The sequence below is a fragment of the Gopherus evgoodei genome, chromosome 9 (genome assembly GCF_007399415.2).
Source record: "Gopherus evgoodei ecotype Sinaloan lineage chromosome 9, rGopEvg1_v1.p, whole genome shotgun sequence".
NCBI classification, from domain to species: domain Eukaryota; kingdom Metazoa; phylum Chordata; order Testudines; family Testudinidae; genus Gopherus; species Gopherus evgoodei.
In genome coordinates, this window is record NC_044330.1 from 25,107,150 (window position 1) to 25,129,040 (window position 21,891).

General features: G+C 41.1%; 1 protein-coding gene across 3 annotated transcripts in view; it reads right to left on the minus strand.

Moving 5' to 3' along the window:
* The window catches only part of KCNAB1 (potassium voltage-gated channel subfamily A member regulatory beta subunit 1), a 287,423-nt gene that overhangs the window by 40,794 nt on the left and 224,738 nt on the right, over nucleotides 1-21,891 (minus strand). For all 3 annotated transcript variants that reach the window (XM_030575965.1, XM_030575963.1, XM_030575964.1), the window contains 5 exons: nucleotides 19,766-19,803; nucleotides 12,304-12,383; nucleotides 9,072-9,116; nucleotides 6,276-6,320; nucleotides 4,458-4,501 (listed from right to left, as the gene is read on the minus strand). In XM_030575965.1, coding sequence (XP_030431825.1) covers nucleotides 4,458-4,501; nucleotides 6,276-6,320; nucleotides 9,072-9,116; nucleotides 12,304-12,383; nucleotides 19,766-19,803 — 252 coding nt within the window. The remainder of the gene's footprint in view (nucleotides 1-4,457; nucleotides 4,502-6,275; nucleotides 6,321-9,071; nucleotides 9,117-12,303; nucleotides 12,384-19,765; nucleotides 19,804-21,891) is intronic.

Below are 21,891 nucleotides of genomic sequence, written 5' to 3' on the forward strand. Positions count from 1 at the left end.
ACAATATAAGGGAGCATTGTGCAACTTTAAACAAGGATGTTCTGTAATTGATCAGCAATGAGGCTTGAGCCCATTTCTATAGCACAGTATATTATTACTATGCATAATTAATATTTGTAGGTCTGAACTTTTCTTTTTCTAACCTGCATTATTGTTCACACTAGCAATGTTTTGGATCAAATGTGAATACACCTCGAAGAACGGGGCATACATTTTAACAGCTTTTGCAACAGCTACCAGACACAATTAGGTTTTGTCTCATATGTGAGAGGCAAGACTAATCATCTATGAAATTCACAACTCAATAAAAAGTATTTCATTTTTCAACATGCCTGTAATTTTCAATTATTGCAAAATAAAATCTACTCAAGTGGTATATTTTTCAAATGGAATTTGATACTGAAATGTAACAGGGACAGTATCACTTAGCAAAGAGCTTGCTTGTGTAATGATGCACACCAAACATTTCTCTGTGGGAATCTGCAAGATTTCATTTTAGCACATAGTGCATGGAATTCTTAGCTTTAGAATAAGCGGGCTGACATGAAGCACATAATTTTGTAGCAGTATAAAGAACATATACAAATTCCTTTCAAAACAGAAGACAGAAGCAGGTCAAATAGCCACAAGAAATGGGTGGTTTGAAATCACTTTGTATAGTGTATGGACACAGATAAAGGGACAGATTCTTTCTTGCCATAATGTAGAAGGAGCCTTCCTTCCCGTAAGCTCCCTCCCCTTCACGATGGCACCAAATACAATAGCAGCTCCGTGCTCTGCAAAGTACAGAATTCTGGGGCCCTGGCTGTATTGCATTCCTTGAAATAACTTGCAGAGGTGAGGGACCAGTCTGCACTGAGAGTGCCTCCACATGCAGGGGAAGTGTACACATTGCACTGTACCTCTGTGGTCAGGAACTACCCAGAGGGATTTAATCTTGCCTAGCTATTTGACCTGCTTCTGCTTTCTCTTGTGAATGGAATTTGTATTGCATATTCTTTACACTGCTATGAAATTATATGTTATACATCTAATCTGCTTACTCTAAAGCACAAGGACACCATTTGCTGGGTGCTAAAATATAATCAGCAGTTTTTGGCATGTACTGTTAAGCAGTCAAGCTCTTCTGTATTGTCCTTGCTTAATTTCCATATCAAACTCTATAATAAAAATGCACTTCTTGAAGCACTGTCCTCCTACATACTCTCCCCGGAGTGGCAAGAAGGCTCATGAAGCTGAACACGAGGCTGAGCTTGTCTGGCACAATCAGATCCTTAAGATTTTGGTACACTATATGAAGATCTCAAGAGACAAATCTGCAGAAACTTTGACCAGCCTCAGCACCCATAATTGCGTATTGCCCAAGTATTTATCCAAACTCAATTTTGTACATACGGATAGGTATTATTATTATTATTATTATTATTATTATTATATATTTATATTGCAGGAGCACAGAGAAGCCAACTGGGTTGCCCATTGTGCAAGGCACTGTCCAGACATGTGCACGTATTCAAGGATGAGGCATGCAAGCCAAAACCCTGGCCACATAATTTTGGGCATTAAAAGTTAGAGGCTGGTTTTAAATGTTTGGCTTCTATGGGCCATCTCGTCTACTCTCGCACTTCAGTCCCATAAACAGACCAAACCCATTTGGTTTATTCAATGTTTCAGCTCTTTTTCTGCATGCCCCTCCAACATTCTTCTTTCAGGTGACTCAGAGCAATGCTATCACCGCCTCCTCTCCAAGACTTGCATCCTACTGAACTACTAGTATTAACTCAATCGCTCCATTCCTCAATTTTCTCTTTTTACTAACTTAATCATTTTCCTTTTATGATCTGTACTCAGAGTTTTAAATCAAAGGGCTTCCAATATTGCTTCAAGAATGCTTTTAAGATGACAATTTTGGATGAAATCTTAAACCTTTCCAAGAAGCTGAATTCTCCCTAAGGAAGTTTTTGCAGCTGAGACTGCTCACACTTAATGTGATGGAATTGATTCTGGATTTTCGTCTGTGTTCTATAGGCACATCACATACGAAAACAACATTAAATACATTCAGATCAGCTGTCAGCCCCACGCCTTAGGTCACCCACCATCCAGAGAGACTCAAAAGGTGATGGGGGTGGCAACTGGCTGGACTGGGTTTGGTGGGGGTTTCCCAGGGTGTATGCCAGGGACTCCCTGCCCCTCCTGATTAATCATAGCTCAGCTTGGTGGTGTGCTGCTAGTGGTATGAAACCCTCTTATACAGGCTGGACGGGAGGGAGGAGCTGCCCCCGTATTTAGACTGAGCGGGAGAAGAGCAAGAGAGAACAGAGGCATTCAGCAGGAGGTGAAGTAGTACAGACAGAGGAGAAATGGGAAGAATACACATATGAGAAATGGAACAAATGATAAGAACAATGGAGAATAAAAGAAAAATTTCAAAAGAGATTATGGATCAGATCCTCAGCTGGTGTAAATCATCAGGGCTCTGGAGACTTCAATGGAGTAATATTCACCAACCGGGGTCTTGCCCACAGATTTTAAACTTTTTCAAATACACAGAACCAAGAAGAATTCTTTGTTTCGGTTTGTGTGCTGAGGTCCTCCCCTCTCAAGTTCTCCCTCTCTCCTTTATGCTTCTTTTCTTTCAGTAAAGAGGTCTGTACAACACAGATTCTTCCCAGACATTTTTGCCATATCAGGTCATTTTTGCCATTTTATTGAACAGATCAAGTGAAAGGAGATTTATCTAGCATGATCAAAATCCCCAACCAGTAAACAGCCAACAGGAAGCGACAAAAGGATAATTTAAAACTCAGTCGGACTTCACAAGTGCAAATATTGGGGCTGACCCCATTGAACTCCTATTCATTTTATAAAGAATAGGATTAGGCATATTCTCAAGAACAATGTTTTAAACCTCCAGCAATCTGCCCAAGGCAAGCAATACTGGGAGATAGGTGGTGTAATTAATGAGGGGTTCAGGTGAGCAATATCCCTGAAAAAACTGTATACAATAATATATGTCACAGATTGCTGAATGGATTTGTTTAACAAGTCAATGGTTAAAAAGCAGATGTTGTAGGTGTAAAGTATTTGAGGTTTCTGGTATGCATTGCATTTCTTCACCCCTTGTGCAGAGATCCAGCATGAGGCCCTCTGCTCCACTTAGGCCTCCGAACTGGGACTGCACAAGAGGCTGGCTGTCTGAGCAGCTGCAGTGGGGTGCCTGAACAGCTTGCCACAAACTGATCTCCACAACAAGAAACAGAACCGGCCTGAAAGATCAATTTCGGGGAGGCCAGCACAGGGGAAGGGCTGTGGATCCATATTTATGTCTCAATGCCCAAAACAACCATGGAGGAACTATGGCTGCTTTTCCATCCCACAGTTTGGAGAAGCAGCTCTGCACACTGGCCCAGGTTGTGACATGAATTTCACCTCTCTTCATCCTCACACTCCATCTGCACTGTGTCCGAATACCTGGGCTTCATGCAAGTGGAATGAATCTCATCTTTGTTGTGATTAATATGAACAAAAGTATTGTCAATGTTAGGCCTCAAACTTCCAGAAGCTTCAGAAAGCAAGCCTTGCACAATTAAACTGAAACTTGTGGTCAGGATGCGCTGCAACCAGATAACACTTTAGGCTGACTCATATGTATTGAGATAATCTATTCACCCATGCATAACTTATAAAATCCACATTGACCACATTTGAGGCAATTGGCTACATGGAGATAAGTTAAACACCCGCGCATAACTTATAAAATCAAAGCAACCATGCTAACCACACTAAAAATTTGGCCCACCCTGATTGGATGGTCTGTTTTAAAACACGGCCAACAGAAAAGATAAAAAGTATGAAGGCACAGGACTAAAGCTGTGTGTTTCGGTCATAAGGGAAACCTGACCCACACCCCCTGAACCGAAGGGACATGTACTTCTCGACTGTCTGTACCTGGCCAGTGTGGAAAACTGCCGACTGAAGGGTAATGTATTTTTGGATGAATGCAGGGTAAGATTATGGAGTAATGAAGTCTGGTTGCTCAAGCTGAATTGATCTCAATTGTATCGATACTATAGTGTTAAGACTAGTAGTAAGTACCCAATGAATAATTTTACATGTACTTGTGCTTGTCTTCAGTATAATTTGCCATTTATATTAATCCTTATTCAGGGCTGGTCTTTAATCTTTCTTTTCTTATGCTGCCTGTGTTGCCTTTATAGCCAGAGGTCATTAAAAACCCTTTTTGAGGAATAATTAGTAGTTTTAATTTCTCTTATACAGGCATTACTCAACCTCTGTGTTGGATGGTGGGAAGTAGTGATCACCCAGGGCACAGCTAGGGCCTTGATGCGTGTCCCCTTCTTCCTTCATCCATGCATTGTTTTTTTTCCTTATTCAAGATGCTTCTTAAGCCAGATGGATTCTTGGAATGGATAAGGCACATTTACAGCACATACCTTCAATGATGTGTTTTCTTGAAAGTCCCCTTTCTGTTTCAGCTCTGCAAAGGTAAAATTACTATTAGTGTGGGTGTTATTATTATTATAACACTCCTAAAGAACTGATGTTCTTAGATTTGCTAATTTTATATTCCAGTCAGAACAAGCTTTAGATGTTTGAGAAATGAAAAAATTAGAACTCAAATAACAGAGCTACCCTTCACTGGAGAAGAAACCACCAAATTCCAGAGACAATAGCATCCAGAAGCAACAACATTCATACTAATAATACCCAGTAACATTCATCCTTTCTATAGTAATGTACAACCTGACATGCAATTTATCATTCTTTTAGAAGTAGGAGAATGCAGTGATTACATTTCATTGGAAGATGAAGCAAAACCCAATACAAGCTTCAATTAAATGTGATGGACTAGGATTTGATATAATCCCCTGTCCTAACTGGTCTCCTATGCTTTTCCCTCAAATGTAGACATACTGTCAGTTTTATGAACTACAACAAAGTAATTAATATGGGCTTTCAGAGATGCCTTATTCAGACAAAACTCCACTTGACGAGTCAATAGGAATTTTACTTGAGTAAGGACTGCAGGATCAGGCCCAGCATTATTAAATGATGACACAGTCTCATTGTGTATTGTATGTACTGTAGATATCCCACTTCTAAGGAAAAACTACAAGAAATTACATCCATTTTGTGTGGCCCATATTTCAAATCTAAACTAGATTTAGAGGCAATATAACCTTTTATAATCTTCCTTGCAGACTGTTTAATTTTGTACGTGTTTGCAACATATCAACCACATTTTGAGTCTGAAGCAAGCAATGGCACAATAAAGAAAATAAGACTATTACTATAAATCTACAGTACTCAAATGCATAGCATTCTCTTATTTATATTCAGAGTCTGCTGGAAAAGCTAAAACCTATATCCTACCTCTCCAGCTTCAGAATTTATGGTAAATAACCTCAGTGAAATGACAAAATCATTTTATTCTTTTATACAACGTGTCCAAAGAAAACCTCCCAGTTCCACAGGTTGCAGTTTTTATAAATTATGATAAGGAGTAAATTTTACATTTTTTCTGAGACATTCTGATAGCCTTTAATTTCAGTGTGTTTCAAACTACACTGTGCAGATCAGATTGGAAGGAAGGCAGACAGACAGAAAGATTGTACAGAGTTTGAAAAGCAAAACCTGTTAAATCTCTTTAAATAATTTAACCAATAGTTCAAACACTGGCAACACACCAGAAGTAAATTCAGCCAGTAAAATTTGTGCTTCAAGCCCACAACACAGGGCAAACTCTCTTTCATTTAGCTCAACACTAAGAAAGAAATGGCCCATTTTTATCTCAAACAAGATGGTCTTTTTTATTTGAGCTCACTGCAGGGAGTGATCTTAACTCAAACCCAGAGGTCAGGCAGATATTTTTAACACTATGTTAAATAAAATGCTATCGTGTTGGCAGGATTGGGCAGCTTTTCTCCTGTGGAGTATTATGCTGGTTGCGTGCCTTCTGATTTCACCCATGTTATGGAAACAGGAGTTTAAGAGACTGCACTTGAACAATCTAAATGAATTATCATGCATCAAAAGAGTGCAGCTGGGTTATTCCTTTTGGTGCCATTTGCTAGGATCTAATGCCAGGTCGATATCTTTGTTGAGCACTGACTTCTTTAAAAGTCTTCTTCAAATGAACACAAATTAGCCCCAAGATTTCACTAACCTGTATATAACTTGGTTGCCTTAAAGAGATAAAGCCATGCGGAATCAAACTGTATTATCTATAACCATACAATTATAAAACTTACTTTCCACCCCAGTAGAGTTTTGTTGTTATGACCAGACTGGATCTCCTATACATAAAAAAGAAAAAGTATGTTGCAATTTTGTTTTTAACAGGCATATGGAGTAGAAATCAAAGCAAAAACCCACCCTCTTTAGATGTTGTACCTCTCCTAAAGTGGCAATTTCTTTTTATTCACAGCTAAAGCAGTCATAAGGTTTGTCTTCAAAGAAGACCCTCAATTCAAGGTTCTTAACTTTGGCCTGCAGGACAATGCATAACTATGGCTCTATGTTCTGATTGCTTCTAGTGAATAACTATACACTTTCTTATACCAGTCCAAGTGTAGATCATCAAACTTTCATTGTCTGATCAATGATGCAGTACAACCATGTTACCTTGCAGACAAAATGTGGACCCTAAAATAAATAAGGAAGGTAGCTTCTGCACTCTGAGGTATAAGCAAAGTTAGTATTTTCCTGCAGATTTAGGGGCCAATTCTCCTCTCACAACTGTGTAAATCAGCTGCAACTCCATTAAAATCAATGGAGTTAACTAGTGTGAAAGTGATGGTAATGAAAGGAAAATCAGAGCTGCTCAGTTCAGCATTTAACTCTTCCAGAAAAACAAAACATATTAATCATTGTTTTAAAGGCTCAATTCTAGAGTTCACAGCTAAGGGATTTATGAAATCACATGTTTTGCTGTAGCTGCTGCTAAGCACTTAGAACCCACACTGATTAATGATAAACATCAGACTATTCTGGCAATCTCAATAATGCTGCTGTGTCAAGGGAAAAGTGTAGAAAATGTCACCAAAGGCATCAGATGTAAATTACTGTTATGAAACTATTTCAATGAGAAGCAGTATGAATATTGTTATATTGACCTTGAGATATTAAAACCAAAAGAATGATCCATTTGCTAGGTTTGTCTCTAGATTCCAATGTATTACTGAAACAAACATCTATTGGCTGGAAAATACTTTGCTGTATACTACAGAACCTTTGTCAACCCCTCTCCAAGGGCCTGACCCAATGGCTATTAGTCAATAGAAAGGCTGCCAATTATTTAAATGAACATTGAACAGGGCCTAGTATTTTGTTCTGACTTCAGTCAGCTGCAGGACCACAGCAAGGAAGATTACACAAAATATGTTTCATAGTTTAAAATGAAGAAACTTAAGAAAATAATACAGTAAGTATTAGAAACACTTGCTGACAATGAATTCCATCAAATATGCACACACAGAATGTAGAGTTGAACAAAACAGTCCCACTACATTTACAGGCCTGAACATTTTGCGGGCAAGTTTTCAAGAACAGGGGTTTGCTCCTGATAAAGTCAATGAGATTTCTGCCACGGACTTAAAAAAGAACAGATTCTGACCTTATCCCTAGGGGACAGATTTGTAACTCCCTTGGGAGTTAGGCATCCAAATACCTTTAAAAATCTGCCCCGGGTGCCTATGTTGAATATATTCAAAGGGGCAAAAACATTTAGCAGTGTGTGGGCTTAGGCATCCTTTTAGAAATTTTCCCCATTTTTGTTAAGATACTCTAAATTTAAAATAATTTTTATTCACTCTTAAAATGCTGCATAGATCCTGAAGAGATATTCATGATATTGAGCAGCTACAGCATTTTTCATCTGTACTTTGCACTTTGTTCTGCCGCACACTGAGTCTCTATTGAATAATCATCTCACTAAAGGATACTTATAGCTGATGTGTTGAAAAATGGGATGCCATTGGGATAATTCCTTAGTGGAGGGATGAACAGGACAGATTGGGGAGATCTTTAAAGATTATGTAAATGCCACTTAAACTACACAAACATAAGCTAGCGTACACACAGGAATGAATCATTTAAATTAAGTCTAATCTCATATGAGGTATCCAAAAAGAAACCCCATCATACTTTCTAACTCTTTATATATAACATTACATGGGGGGAAAAAAAAAACATTGCTAAGATTGCAAAGTCAAGCAGTCTCAAGCCAGGCACCCAGAAAACGAGGAACACACAATTAGAGATCACCTATGAACAGTTTGGTTTAAGTGACTTGCCCAGCATCACATAGAAACTCTGTCAAAGAGGCAGGGACAAAACACAGTTTTCCAGAGCAGCATTCAACTGCCTTAACCATGAAACCATCCTTTCTCTTCCTGCAATCCCCTGCCTCATTCACTACACATTCCAGGTTCTAGGACAAATGAGGCTGGGGATCTACAGACTAGAGTCTCCTTCACTGCAACCTGATTGATCCCCAGGTCCATACTGTGCACTGAAGGAGGCAAGGGTCCTATGGAAAAAAATAGTGTGGTGATGATGTAATTAAAGACTGTATCATAATTTGACACCCAAGGGAGCTGAACTATGGTTGCACAGAAAATCTGAATTCTGGTATTTTCTAACTTTTCCTAACAGTAAAAGAACATATCTTTTCCCAACCTCATTCTCAAAAAATGGCTGAATCTTTCCAAAAAAATTTCAGACCAAGGCAGACACCTGGTATGGAAACGTTCAGCTCAAACAAAGTTTGGCAAAATTATAAACAACAACTGAAAATGGGTTCATAATGGGAAGCGTTGGGCGATCTTAGTAATAGGAAGTGCTACCAGCTCTGCCTATGACTTTTACACCACCTTTTCCAACCAGCTGCCAGATCCAGCACATGTTTAAAAAGCTACTATTTTTTAAAACAAAAGAATTCAGATACGTTCTGTGGTCTTGATCTTCTACCACTGAAGTAAAAGGAAGTTTTGCCATTGACTTCAATTGCAGTAATTGTCAGGCAGGCTCTAAAATCTATACAGTACCTCCAGCCCTTCTTTTTGATTATGCTTCCCAGAATCACCTCAGCCCTGGGGAGGAAAAAAATGCACTTGAGTATAAAATACTTTAAAGACAAGAATGCACTGAACATAAAGTAAATCATGAAACCCATTATTCATCGGAACTCTCTGCCATATGCACTGATATGTAACATAAAAAAATCTGCTCACATTCAACCTTTATTTTTTTCCACTTGACACATTGGAAAATGGCTTATTGCCCCATGCCCTTGCTGACATGAATGTGCCCTTTTTGCACTGTCTTTATGAGGCAGAGAGTGTAATTTAACAATTCAGTGTTTGTGCTAAACAGAATCAATGTAAATGTCGCACTTGTAAAGTCAACGGATTTGTTTTTAATGGTGGCATTTCTCCCCTCTCCAAATGTCAGCACAGAGTCAGGCAGTGATTGGACAGAAACACATTGCAGTTTCAATTTAGCTATAGATTGTCTACCAAATATATTGCAGAAAACTATAAGCCAAATCCTTAATTGTCTTGCATGGGCCCATGTGGCCCAAATGCAGCAGAAATGACATTCTGTTGGCGGGTGACCCAATGCAGCAGAGAAACTGCATCAGCCCGAGTGAGTACTGCTCAAGTGATATCTGTAATGGGTCTACACAGGGTGATGTGGAGGAGGGAAGTTGGTCTGTTACCCATAAATGGGAGAATTGCCAGCACAGACTACATTGCCGGTATCACCTTGAAACATGTGTTGATGTTAGAGTTTTCTTCCTTCAGCCCCACTGTGCATCAGGGCATATTCATCCAAAACACAACCCTGCAAGTAGGACTACGTTCTTTTTAAAGTTAGTCAGTTTTAAGGTTGAGTGGTGCAAAGCCGCCTTCATGGGGGCCAGGATCAGGCCCACGACATTTTGAGTGTGTATGCAGTCAGCTCAAGGTCATTTTGTCCATGCAAGAAACAGCTGAATAGAGAGTGAAATGAAGGGGAGCATGTAATGAGCACAAACCAGGCGGGTGAAAGCACTTTTAAGTGCTGGTTTTTCTGTAAGAATCAGGGAGCCCATGAGAGAAGAGAACAGACTGAGGATTTATTTGTAGTGGAGAATGCAGGGAAATGCCCTCTCGCTAAAGTATCTGCTTCCGGTCTCTTAGCTTGTCTATAGAAGAAAGTCACACCAGTTTAACTGCGCTGATGCAGGGGAGTAAGGGAACATAAAACACTCACTTACTCAGACTCTGAGGGATGTCAGGGAAGAGAACAGCCTCTGCAGTCAGAGGGCAAGACATGGGCAGAGACTTGGCTCCACCTCCTCTAATGATGGCCTGGGAGCTAATCTGGCATGGAGAGGGACGTAATCTGCAGAGCAACAGCAGTTTACTTCCCTGCCCAGAGCCAATGGGTTGACCAGGTAATGAACTGTGACTTTCAGAGTCACAATCCATCCCCTGGTCTGCAGCTAGGGCAGCTGAGCTGCACACTGCCCCTTACCCAGGGCAGGATGTGATGTCACAGTCTAGCCCAAATGAATAATATTATGAATCTTTTTCTTCTTCTTTTAATTAAGCCATGGCATTAAGAGCCTTAGTCCTCCTTCCATAAAAGCCATTTCCTGAAATTTTGGATAAGGATTTCAATGCTGTCAGCATCGTGTGCTGTTAATCATCATTAAGAGGTGTGCTGACTTTTCATTTATTCTGGATGTTTTTCTCCAGACATCAGTAGTAAATGCACAGAGTAGGTTATATGTGAGATAAAAGCAATGCATTTAGACTTGTTAGCCTAATCCAGTTCTCTCCTTCGAGAATGGGACTCCAAAATAGGCTCTCTCTATTTATTTTCTCAGTGTGGATACTGAGCCGGAATCTCAGCTGGTGTAAACTGGCACAGAAATTAATGGAGTTAGGACGATTTACCCAGCAGAGGGTCTGGCCCACTATCTTCCACTAAAAAATCAGGACTTGATTTAAAAGTTCTTGGCAGGGGATCACTTTCTTCTTTGCCAACATAATAGCATTGATGTAACGACATATAACTGACACTGGACAAAAGGTCCCACGCCTCTCCCCCCAGCTTAAAGATGGCCATGGCTGCAGGCCTTGCAGAAGTGATTAATGCACACTTTAGGAGGTGCGCCTGAATATGGAGCCCTCTCTGTTCCCTGCTCAAGTTGAAACAGGGAAAAATGCAGCCAAGTACCCTACATTCCTGGCAAGAGGATAGGAGTCTGCCTGAGAGGTGGAAGAGGAAGAAAGAACACAGATGTCCCAGTCTCTCTCATAGGAAATATGAGGTTCCCCATAAGCAGCATTTGTTTCTAGAAAAATGGTGTTTATTAAGGCATCATTATAGCACAAGGACAGGGTGTGGAGTAGAGCAGAAATCACCCCAGCAGCATGAGTGTTTCACCTGGAGGGGAGAGCCAAATTTTCACATCCAATCGCCAAATCAGGAGCGTGGGCAAGGTTTGCTGAAAGACTTGTCAAAGTCTGCAAACCTGAGCTATGCTCATTGTATTGTATGGTATGGCTGAACCTTAAAAGCACCCAGTGAACTCTGCAAACTGGAGAGTAAAAAACATTCACATGAAGCACTATGAAAGAAAAGCCCCGATTTTCACAGAGTTTGTGGCACTTTGTTACCCTGGGCATAAGCTAAACCCTAATTTTACTAAGTTCTTGGGGGACACTCAAAACCTCTAACGAGATAAAACTAGGGTGAAGTTCAATAACCTCCTAAGAAGCTGGGGGCACAAAGGCACTTGGGATCAAACTCAATTTCATAAAAAGGAAATATGTAACATCAGGGTTTACCTGTATCTAAAGCTAATCTTTCACACTGGCAAAGTGGTAAGACATTAGACCTCTACAAACGAGGCCCTATGTTGGGTGATTTGCTCTTGTTCGCAAGGATGTTTAATTTAGAGTTTGAACACATAACTAGACTGAGAACACCCAAAATCCAAGGCAGATCATCCTTCTATGCACTACTCCAGTGCGTCCCAATATACATTTACATCTGAGTCAAAATATACCTTAAATGACACTAGTGCCGATCTGCAGTAACTCCATATAAAGTCAATAGGGTTACTGCAGATTTACACCAGAGTAACTGAAAATAGAACCTGATACACTTCTGTAGTTGCATTTGTTTAAAGGCTGAGTTAGGTTGGCAGTGAATAAATAGGGAGTTAAAGTGAAACTTGGCTTGGTAAAACACTCCAACACCTTCAGCCATACATACACTTACTTTCCAGCTGCGTACACCTCCGCTGTATCAAACAGATTTACTCCACTCTCATAAGCGATTGTCATTAGCTGTTCAGCAACCTTAGGGAAGCCAGAGACATACGATTAGTCAAGTGGCTGCAGAAACAATCCCCAGCATGCCTGACGTGCTACTCACCATCTGGCCCAAGGAGCAGGGCTGTGGACCTTGGAAGCCAATCTGACACAACAGCTTCACTGTAACTCCCAATACCCAACATTGCCAATTAGGGTAGCTGGTGCATCTTGGCCCTATGTCACATCCAGGAGTGGAGCAGTGAATGTATCTGTTCCAGGATATGCAAAGTTGTGGCAATATTTGATTACCTTATTGAGTTTTGGAGCTTTTCCCTGTGTCATTATGGTCAAAACGTGGTTATCTGAACCAGAGTTAATTAAAACCCTATTATCCGAAGGTCAGATACATCCCCAAGTATATTTATTTATTTTTAGCTATATAGTGCTCTAATCAGAGTCACTCAGTGCATGTACAAATGTAATAGAATTTACTGACTCACGTCGAAAACAGGATGCAACCCCAGAGTTCCCCATACTGCATTCAGACAGAAGAAGGCCAGACAGCAGGCTGGGACACATAGTAGGGGAAGCAAATTCCAGAGCCAAAGGCCTACCATCTGCAGTGCCCTGATTCCATCCCACAGATATTCAAATCTAGGGCCAGAAGGAGCATCTCAGCTGATTTCAAAAGTGACAGAAGCACATGAGTGGAGAGGCAGTCTCAGGTAGCTGGGACAATAACCAAACAGGGCTCTATGGAACAGTCTTAGCACCTTGACTTGCATGCAGAACTAAGTGGAAAGTGTTCCTAATGGTGACTATGGTATGTTAGGGCCTCATCTGTGTCTTGGGAGTGGGGAATGCAGTGCAGCACATAACAAAACTCAAGGGAATTGAGGCTGATTTAAGGCTGTGTCCTTAAATTGTCCCATTGTGCCTGGACACTGCTATTAAGCCAACGTAAGTTGTTACAGGCAAAAAGCATAGGGCTAAATTCTGTTCTCAGTTTCACAGGTTTAAATCCAACATAATTCTACAGAAGGCAGTGCCATTTCCCTGGATTTTCACCAGTGTTACTGAGGGAGTGGCAGTCAGCATTCACCCTGAATACTCAGCATGTGTGCTCAGATTCTCTGCAGGGATGTGGGGGAAAAGAATTCTTCCCTACAGGCTGCTGCACTGCTGCAGGGTTATGTTCTCTACTGCAGAGGGTCTCTTTCACAGCAGCTACCCCATAAGCACCTGGGTCACACTCCATCTAGAACCCCAGTATGTGTGGAGGAGGGGTAGGAATTACACCTGAGAGGAGAATTTCCCATGGGCATTTATTATAGTTACCAATATATACTGAGCAGAGAATTACCCCTGGATATGCTTCAATACAGTATCTAGGTGAGGAAGACTTAGCATCGAATGTAACTGCCATTGTTGGTTTCTAACATAATGATGTTGCTTAAGCATGGTGATTGTGTGTGTTTTCAACAACAGCTAGACTGCAGCAAATCTATCTAATAAAAACAACAATTCCACAAGCCCTGCTTAGTTCTTTCCTTTCCCTCAGTCATTAGGACTGACTGACAAGTGTAGCCATTGTAAAGGCTGTTCCGAAGGTCATGTGACTCCTCGCTGCTTCTAGTAAAGAGGAATTGTATAGCCCTGTTCTTCCCACTAGTGCACAAAGCAATAACAGCAGCTATGGTCCATGCTGTTTGTATGGCGGACATGTTTGTTCAACACATCTGAAGTAACAGTTTTCTTTCTGCAAAATACACCGTTCTGTTTTTGCAGCTGACACTGGACTTTGATGTACATTTTGCAGTTACCAAAGGAGACAGAATATGGTGTGTGAGACTTACTATAGCTGCTTGCAACATCGCCTGGACCTACAATTGTTTAATAAGGGAGACTTAGGAGCACGTCTGACTTTTGCACATGTCTGTAGTATTCTTCTGCAATTTGTGCAGGAGATTGGAAGACAAAACTGTGGACTGATTTTAAGGTAATTGCTTGGTTTTGGCTGCTTTCCAGTTGAAGTGAATGGCAGCACTGCAACGGTGAATTGATTGTGCACTGTTTTATTTTGATGGTAATTTTAACAGACTATTAAAATACAGCACTGCATTTCCAAATCACTGCTGTACTCCTCTGAAAGCACCAAGAACTTCAATGGAGAGCAGCTGCAACCAAGCACAGAGCCCTGGCCAACAAAAAAAGAGGGATGGAGAGGAACCAGCAGTTCAGACCCTCCCAGTTTTCTAAAGGAAAACAATTTTCTTAATGCAAGTAGTTCACACAGCCACAGCCAGCCCCATTTGGTTATATGGTCAATTGGTTTATGACCAAAATGAATTGTGAAAGGTAAAGTGGGCTGGCTCAGTGGTCCAGCTAACAGAGCTGCCCAATGTCAGGAGGAATCAAATTTCTTCAGCTCCTAGAGGCGCCCATCTCCTAGAAACTTAATTTCATGTCACAGACGGAGTGTACTCCCCAGAAGTCAGTGTGGTTATGATAGGAGCCCCAACAAACACATGGACAAGACTTTTAAAAGTGACTAGTGATTTTGAGTGCCTTGATTTTTGGTGCCCAGCTTGTGACACCTTAAAAAGGCCTGATTTTCAGAAAGTGCTGAGCTCGTCTCATACTGTATGGAGTCTCAGGTTGGGCCCCCCAAAATCACTACTCACCTTCTAGAAATATTGGCCATATATTCCCGTACACCCGTGCATCAGAATATGAGAGGAAGTAAGACGTATCTACCATTTCAGTGTGTCCTGAACTGAGGATAGAATATATAAAATATTTAAATGATACATACTGTACAGAATATCTACACTATAACTTGATTTGTTTTTTAATCAAGAATCAGAAAATGTGCTCCCAGAAGAAAAAACTTCAGAGACTCAGGATGAATTCCTAAGCACTGAAAAATTAGAATCACAAATGGAGCAGAGTAGAAGTGTTGGGACAGCAGGACATTTCAAGATTAGGTATTTTTCTTAATTTATTCAAAACAGACTCAAACCTGTCACAATGTTAGTTTCAAGCTGACACCAAACACACTACTAACAATATTTTAAAAATATGGAGTTTCAGATGAAAACTTGATGGGTAGCGAGCTGCAGTCACAGTCCCAACCCTGCACAAATAACTTCACACACCTGAATAATCCTATTGAAATCAATGGCAACTTTTCCTGCCTGTAACGATAAGCTCATGCACAAGTCAGCATGCTGGAGACCAGGTTTAGGAGTTCCCTTTGGATTCTGCTCCCTAGATTGAGGGAAATCATAAAGCACACACTTTGCAGAGAGGAAATACTGGTCCTCTTGGAGTCATTGCTATTGCTTGATAGGAAATGATAGTGGGAATTGTATGCAGCACTGCATTGCACTCTTTCACACACACCAAACAGACCCCAAGGTTTGGCTAGGCTTGCACATAAATGCACACCTGAAACTCTGGGGGCAGGTGGAGAACTGATATTGATTTCAAAGGCCTACAGAGTCAATGGTGTTTATAAACTCTTTCACTGTAACATTTAACAGCAATAGGGTCATGGTTATTTTCTACAAAGGCCTTGGTTTTACTTGGTTACTTGACAAACTCCCAAAAGCATTCATTCAATATCAAAGTTTATTGATTAAATGTACAAAAAAGGAGCACGGAATTAAAACAAGCATTTATATTAAAACTGTGGTTTAGTGATTATGCAAAACAAATTTAGTTAGACCCTATCAAAGTCTCTCTCCTTTTGGAGTTAAAATATCAGAGTCTCTTATTTTTATGAACAACCTTTGATGAAAAAGAAAGTTAATTTTACACAGTCCTGATGTGTGAAGTGGATTCATTTATCCTGTTTTTAACATAAACACAAGGTGGAGGAGAGACAGGATAGAAAAGATGGGGGAAATATAGCGGTTGATGTTTTTGGAATATTGGACCACTGGAGTGGATGCTTTGGCTGGCAAGTTGAGCATGACACCTGCTCTCTGGACTCTGGTTCACGTTCTGGTCAAGGACGTCATCTGTTTGGCTCCTTTCTGCTTAGACAAGAGAGGCCTGGATGAATGCAGCATAGCTGATGTCAGGATTCGATGAAAAGCCAAGAGAGTGAGAGATAGAATAGGAAGAAAGGGGGAGGGAAGGCAGTGGCAAAAGCAACTCAAAAAGGGAAGGGAAAACAATACAGATCTTTTGTGCCTCTGTGGTGCAGGCAATTAGATATCCCCAGTACCGGGCTGAGTACTGGATGTCATGATAATGTGATATGCAGTGTGTTGTCTTAGCCAGGTTGGTTCCAGGACAGTGTGCTGACTTTCAGCACTTACAGTTGAAAACAAAGTTCCTTAAACAAGACCATGGCCAGCTGCTTTCCTCCCAGGAAGAAAGTCCCTTGACCTGGTCTGGTCCTCATGACTTGAGACTGAAGGAGCTGGCAGCTTGGGGGACGCGCTGAGGGGAAGATTCTTCTTTTTTTCCCAGTGTCTCTTTTTAAGACCCCCCCCCCAAAGGAGTAAAATTAAATTCATTTCCATAAAGCCAAAGTTGGCATAGGTGACTTCATTCCCACATTTTCTCGTTTACCAAGTATGATCTCACCATAGTCCTGGACTATGGTCAATAGGCCATTTTTCTTTGGGCTAATTCAATTTTTCTGCTTGGTTTTCTGGCATCTGTTCATAGCATCCATTTATTGAAAAAACTTCACCTATTTTGCATGGTTAATTCTCAACCAGGCAAAAAGTCATAGGCTATTGTGATATCTTGTGAAGTTTCCCACACTGTTCAGTTGAATTTAGGTAAATCTGTTGGCCCAGTAATCACAACAGAACCCCAGTCCACTTTAGTTCTGCCTGTCCCACAAACCTTCTGAGATGATGCTTTGGAGGGAGGAACATTACAGCAGCTTGCTTAGGAAATAAGGATATGGCCCATTTGTGTTAGACATAATGACCTGACCTAGTCCCATGCAGCTGCTACAAGCCACAGGAAAACAAGTCAGAGTAATATGCACGTGATGTCTGTGCATTAGTGCAAGAAGAGCCAGAATATAGATTTATATCAACATCCCTTTTACCTATGTTCAGGGAAATTTCTCTCCTGAAAGAAAAGTCCTTTTAATAGAGATGAAACCAATAGAAATGTAATAGGGCCCTACAGATATTAATCTGTAACTATATGGAATGTAATACAGAAAGGAAATAGTTCTTAAGTTTTTTAATCTTCCTATAAAATTCTATAGCAGAGATATAATTCTCCAATAAATTTCATAGGATACTAAAAACCCCATCGTTTTCCATTCAACTCTATCTGATTCTTAACATTTATTGAAGAGAGGTTTTCCATTTATGTTGATTTTTAGCGAATTTATCACTTATGAAATATGCTGGGTTGACAGCCTTGGAGACTGAAGTCTTCTATTGATCCACCAGCCAGATCACAGCAATGTGAGCTTCCCCATATGGTCCTTCCAATATGACAACTCCTACTCAGAAGGAGTGGCTTTAGCGATGACAGAGGAGCAGGGCTGGGTCCAGGGGTTTGGCTGCCCCAAGCAGCAAAGAAAAAAAGAAAAGAAAAAAAAATTGCCACGATTGCGATCTGCGGCAATTCAGCGGGAGGTCCTTCGCTCCAAGCGGGAGTGAGGGACCCTCTGCCGAATTGCAGCCGAATCCCTGAAAGTGCCGCCCCACTCCCAAGTTGCCACCCCAAGCACCTGCTTGATAAGCTGGTGCCTGGAGTCGGCCCTGCAGAGGAGTTCAGTCCATGGCTCATTCAGTCCTTGGTAAGTATCAGAGGGGTAGCCGTGTTAGAATGGATCTGTAAAAGCAGCAAAGAATCCTGTGGCACCTTATAGACTAACAGATGTTTTGGAGCATGAGCTTTCGTGGGTGAATATGAACTATGGTCCTTGGTAGAATGCAAACTAGTTTCAAATGTAGTGGTGACTGACATGGACACGTGCCATTTAAAAAAAGTACCAAGGCCACCAACCCACTTCACAGTGGCTACTGAGAAGCTATCAGATAACAACTTTGGGTTGTACCAACCTGGGACAGACCTGAACCAATGCTGCATCAGTATTTTGAAACAGTTTTTTTCTATATTGTTTTTAAATGACCATGTTTAGATAAGTGGGAGTACAAGACTTATTAGGCCAGATATATCCTGGGGTAATCGTACTGAAGTCAATGCACTTCAATGAGGGATGAGTTCAGCCCCTTGTCCCCTGACTTAATGTCGAAAATTAGACTGACTGAATCACAGAATTCCAAGGCAGGAATTCTATAAAACTGAAAGCACCAATTATTCAATTTGTTTTACTTAGATTTGCTCTTTAACTAGAGATGGACATGAGTTGCAGAGTTCAGATCCGAACTTTCTAAAGTTTGGGAGAGGAGGAGCAGAGGTTCAGATCTTGGATTTTGGTTTGGGACCAACTCTAGTTTTAGCTGATAGGCTGAGTATGAAAAGAAAAACACCAGAAGTCATGAGGCATTTTCAAATGATCAATATCAGTGATAACTAAAGGCCTGATCCTACAAATAGCTACTCAAGTTGAAATCCTGGCCCACTGAAATCAATGGGATTTTTGCCATTGATTTTAATGGGGCCAGGTTTTTACCCTCTGTGTTTACAATGCTGCAATATAAAGAAGAATCTCCTTTGTTATGCTATTGTATATTTTCATCATTCCCTTACACACCATTTGCAAGATAAAATGGTTTCTCTCTCTTTTAAAAAAATCCTCTACATCTTAACACACAATACCTCTCTCCTTTTGCAAAGGTTATTTCCACTTTCTCTCTCCTGGTGTTTCAAGTGAGGCTGCTGCAAGTTTTTGTTATGGATGACTAATGTCCATGAAGTTCCCAAAGCTTAGTAAAATACGGGAGTTATGCAGCACCTTCAAAGGGTTATTAGCAGAGATTAAGAACCATCCGTTACGGCTAAGAATCAGTGTTTTCGGTGCAAAGCCCAAAGACATTTTTAGTTGTTTCATCTATACTTTTTATGTCAAAAATCATCCAGCACCTCATTATAAGCTGACACTGTGCCTATATTTATGACTATACTGGATTACTTATGTTATGCCGAAAAAAAAAAAGGTTCATACTTCTACTGTGGGAACAATCAGATTCTCATTACAACTGTCAGTAGTAAATACTGATCCTTCTTTTGATACCTGCTTGGAATATTTTTTTAATGGAAAAGTTTTTTTAATTAAATTTAACCTTTGGAAATGTCATAATCACTAAGACTTTGTGAAACATAGCAGAAGTGCAAACTTTCTGTTCCCGTGTCTGATAATTCTCTGTCATTTCCTGTTACAGAAATAGACTCCGCTTATTCTGGTATCTCTGACTTGACTTGTATAAAACATTTATTCAATTTTATGAGTTTTACTTTAACCAAACATTACTTACGTCATCTGAAATTTGACCTCCAAATGTGACCCATGTCCCTAGAAAGAATAAAATAATTTGTTATTGTTAAGGATTTTGTTTACATTTACAGTACATAGTATAATTATGATACTTTTCCTCAGATAATCTATTGATGATTTTTTTAATGGCCAACCTCTGTAATGAGATGTGCTTGTTTAAATTTAATTGGCCAGTGAATCACAGAAAGTCTGTGCTTTCATTTCTTATAGAGGTGTGTCACAGAAGGGTAGAGTGTTCTTCCGTCTGATATGGAGGAGGATGAAATGTCTTAAGAAGAGCACCCTGCTGATGGCTAAATCAGTTTGAAAATGGCCTGAAACTAAAACAATGCCCATGCTGAGCTCAGTTGAAAACTTTTGTCAAGGATGGATAGGTTTCATCTCCCTATCTCCTAGCAATCGCAATATCTCCCTCTCCATAAATGTCCGACAGGCCCTGCTTCTTCTTAAACCACCCCTCAAGTTCAAGTTTCTGAATCTGGCTTTCACTGCCTGTCAATGGAGCAATGACAATTTACACCAGGTGAGGATCTGCCCCAGCATTCTCCATTCAAGCTTCCTGCCTAATCAGCCACTTTGTATCTGTCTCCCAGTCTCATTTTTGTGCTTCCATCTCTGCTGCTTCTTATGCTTGGAACAATTTTCCAGTAGAGATGTTTGCTGCTAGTTGCAGAACGGTTCAGGAATATTACAGGATTACTACATACATTTTTGACGAGCTAAATAAAACAACTCCCCATGCACTTCTCTGAACCCCTTTTGCTGCTTTCTATCTCTCTTTGCCACGTGTTTCTTTGGGGAAAACTGTAAACTCAACTGTGACTGAATTTATAAATGACACTAAAATTTAGAGGAGTAACACACACACACAGCCAAACTTCCAAGTGAGATGGGGGGATTGGAGCAGTGGGAACTGAAGGCAATGAGGGAAGAGTCAAGACTAATAAATAGAGCTGGTCAAAGAACTTTGATGCAATATACAGTTCCAGCAAAATTAAAATGCTTCCTGAAATCGGCTCAGATTTCACCGGAATTTCTTTTTGGAAAAAAACAAAACAAAAAAGGGTTCTGGCAATGCAGAAACATCTAATTCTGACATTTTCAGAACAAAACTTTTTTTTTTTGTTTTGAAATGACTTTTTGTTTCAAATTTTATTTAATTTTGTATTATAATATAAACATCTATAACCGGGGTGGGGAAACTACAGCCCGTGGGCCACATCTGGCCTGCCAGCTGATTTAATCCAGCCCTCGAGCTCCTGCTAGGGAGCGGGGTCTCTGGATTGCCCCGCTCCCACGATCCAGCCAGGATGTGGGGTTGGGAGCTGCTCCACATGCGCGCATGTGTGTCACAGCTCCTTGAGCGAGCCAGGGGGCTCTACACATTAGGGGCAGCCAGGTGGCGCCTGCAGATGGGGCAGCATGCAGAGCTGCCTGGCCATGCGTCCATGTAGGAGCCAGAGTGGGGACACGCTGCTGCTTCTGGGAGCTGCTTGAGGTAAGCACCTCCTGGAGCCTGCATCCCATACCCCTGACCCTCTCCTGTACCCCAACCCCCTGCCCCAGCCCTGATCCTCCTCCTGCCCTCCGAACCCCTCAGTCCCAGCCTGGAGCACCCTTCTACCCCCCAAATCCCTTATCCACAGCCACACCCCAAAGCCAGCACTCCCAGCTGAGGCCCTCACTCCCACCCTCACCCCAATCCTCTTCCCCAGCCCTGATCCTCCTCCTGCACTCCGAACCTCTCAGTCCCAGCCTGGAGAACCTTCCTACCCCCCAGACCTCTTATCCTCAGCCCCTCCCCAGAGCCCTCACTCTCCCTGCACCCTGTCCCAGCCCAGAGCCCCCTCCCCCTCCTACACCCCAACCCCATGAGCATTCATGGCCCGCCATACAATTTCCATACCCATATGTGGCCCTTGGACCAAAAAGTTTGCCCACCCTTGATCTATAAGATAATATATCATTTTGATTTTGTCAAAATAAAACATTTTGACTGAGCTTCCCCTAAACCCCCCCCAAAAAATTCTTTGAGTCATTTTTTCTTAACAAGCACTGTCTCTCTAACGAGTATGTGTTTCAGTGGGAACTGTGAATGTTTAGATT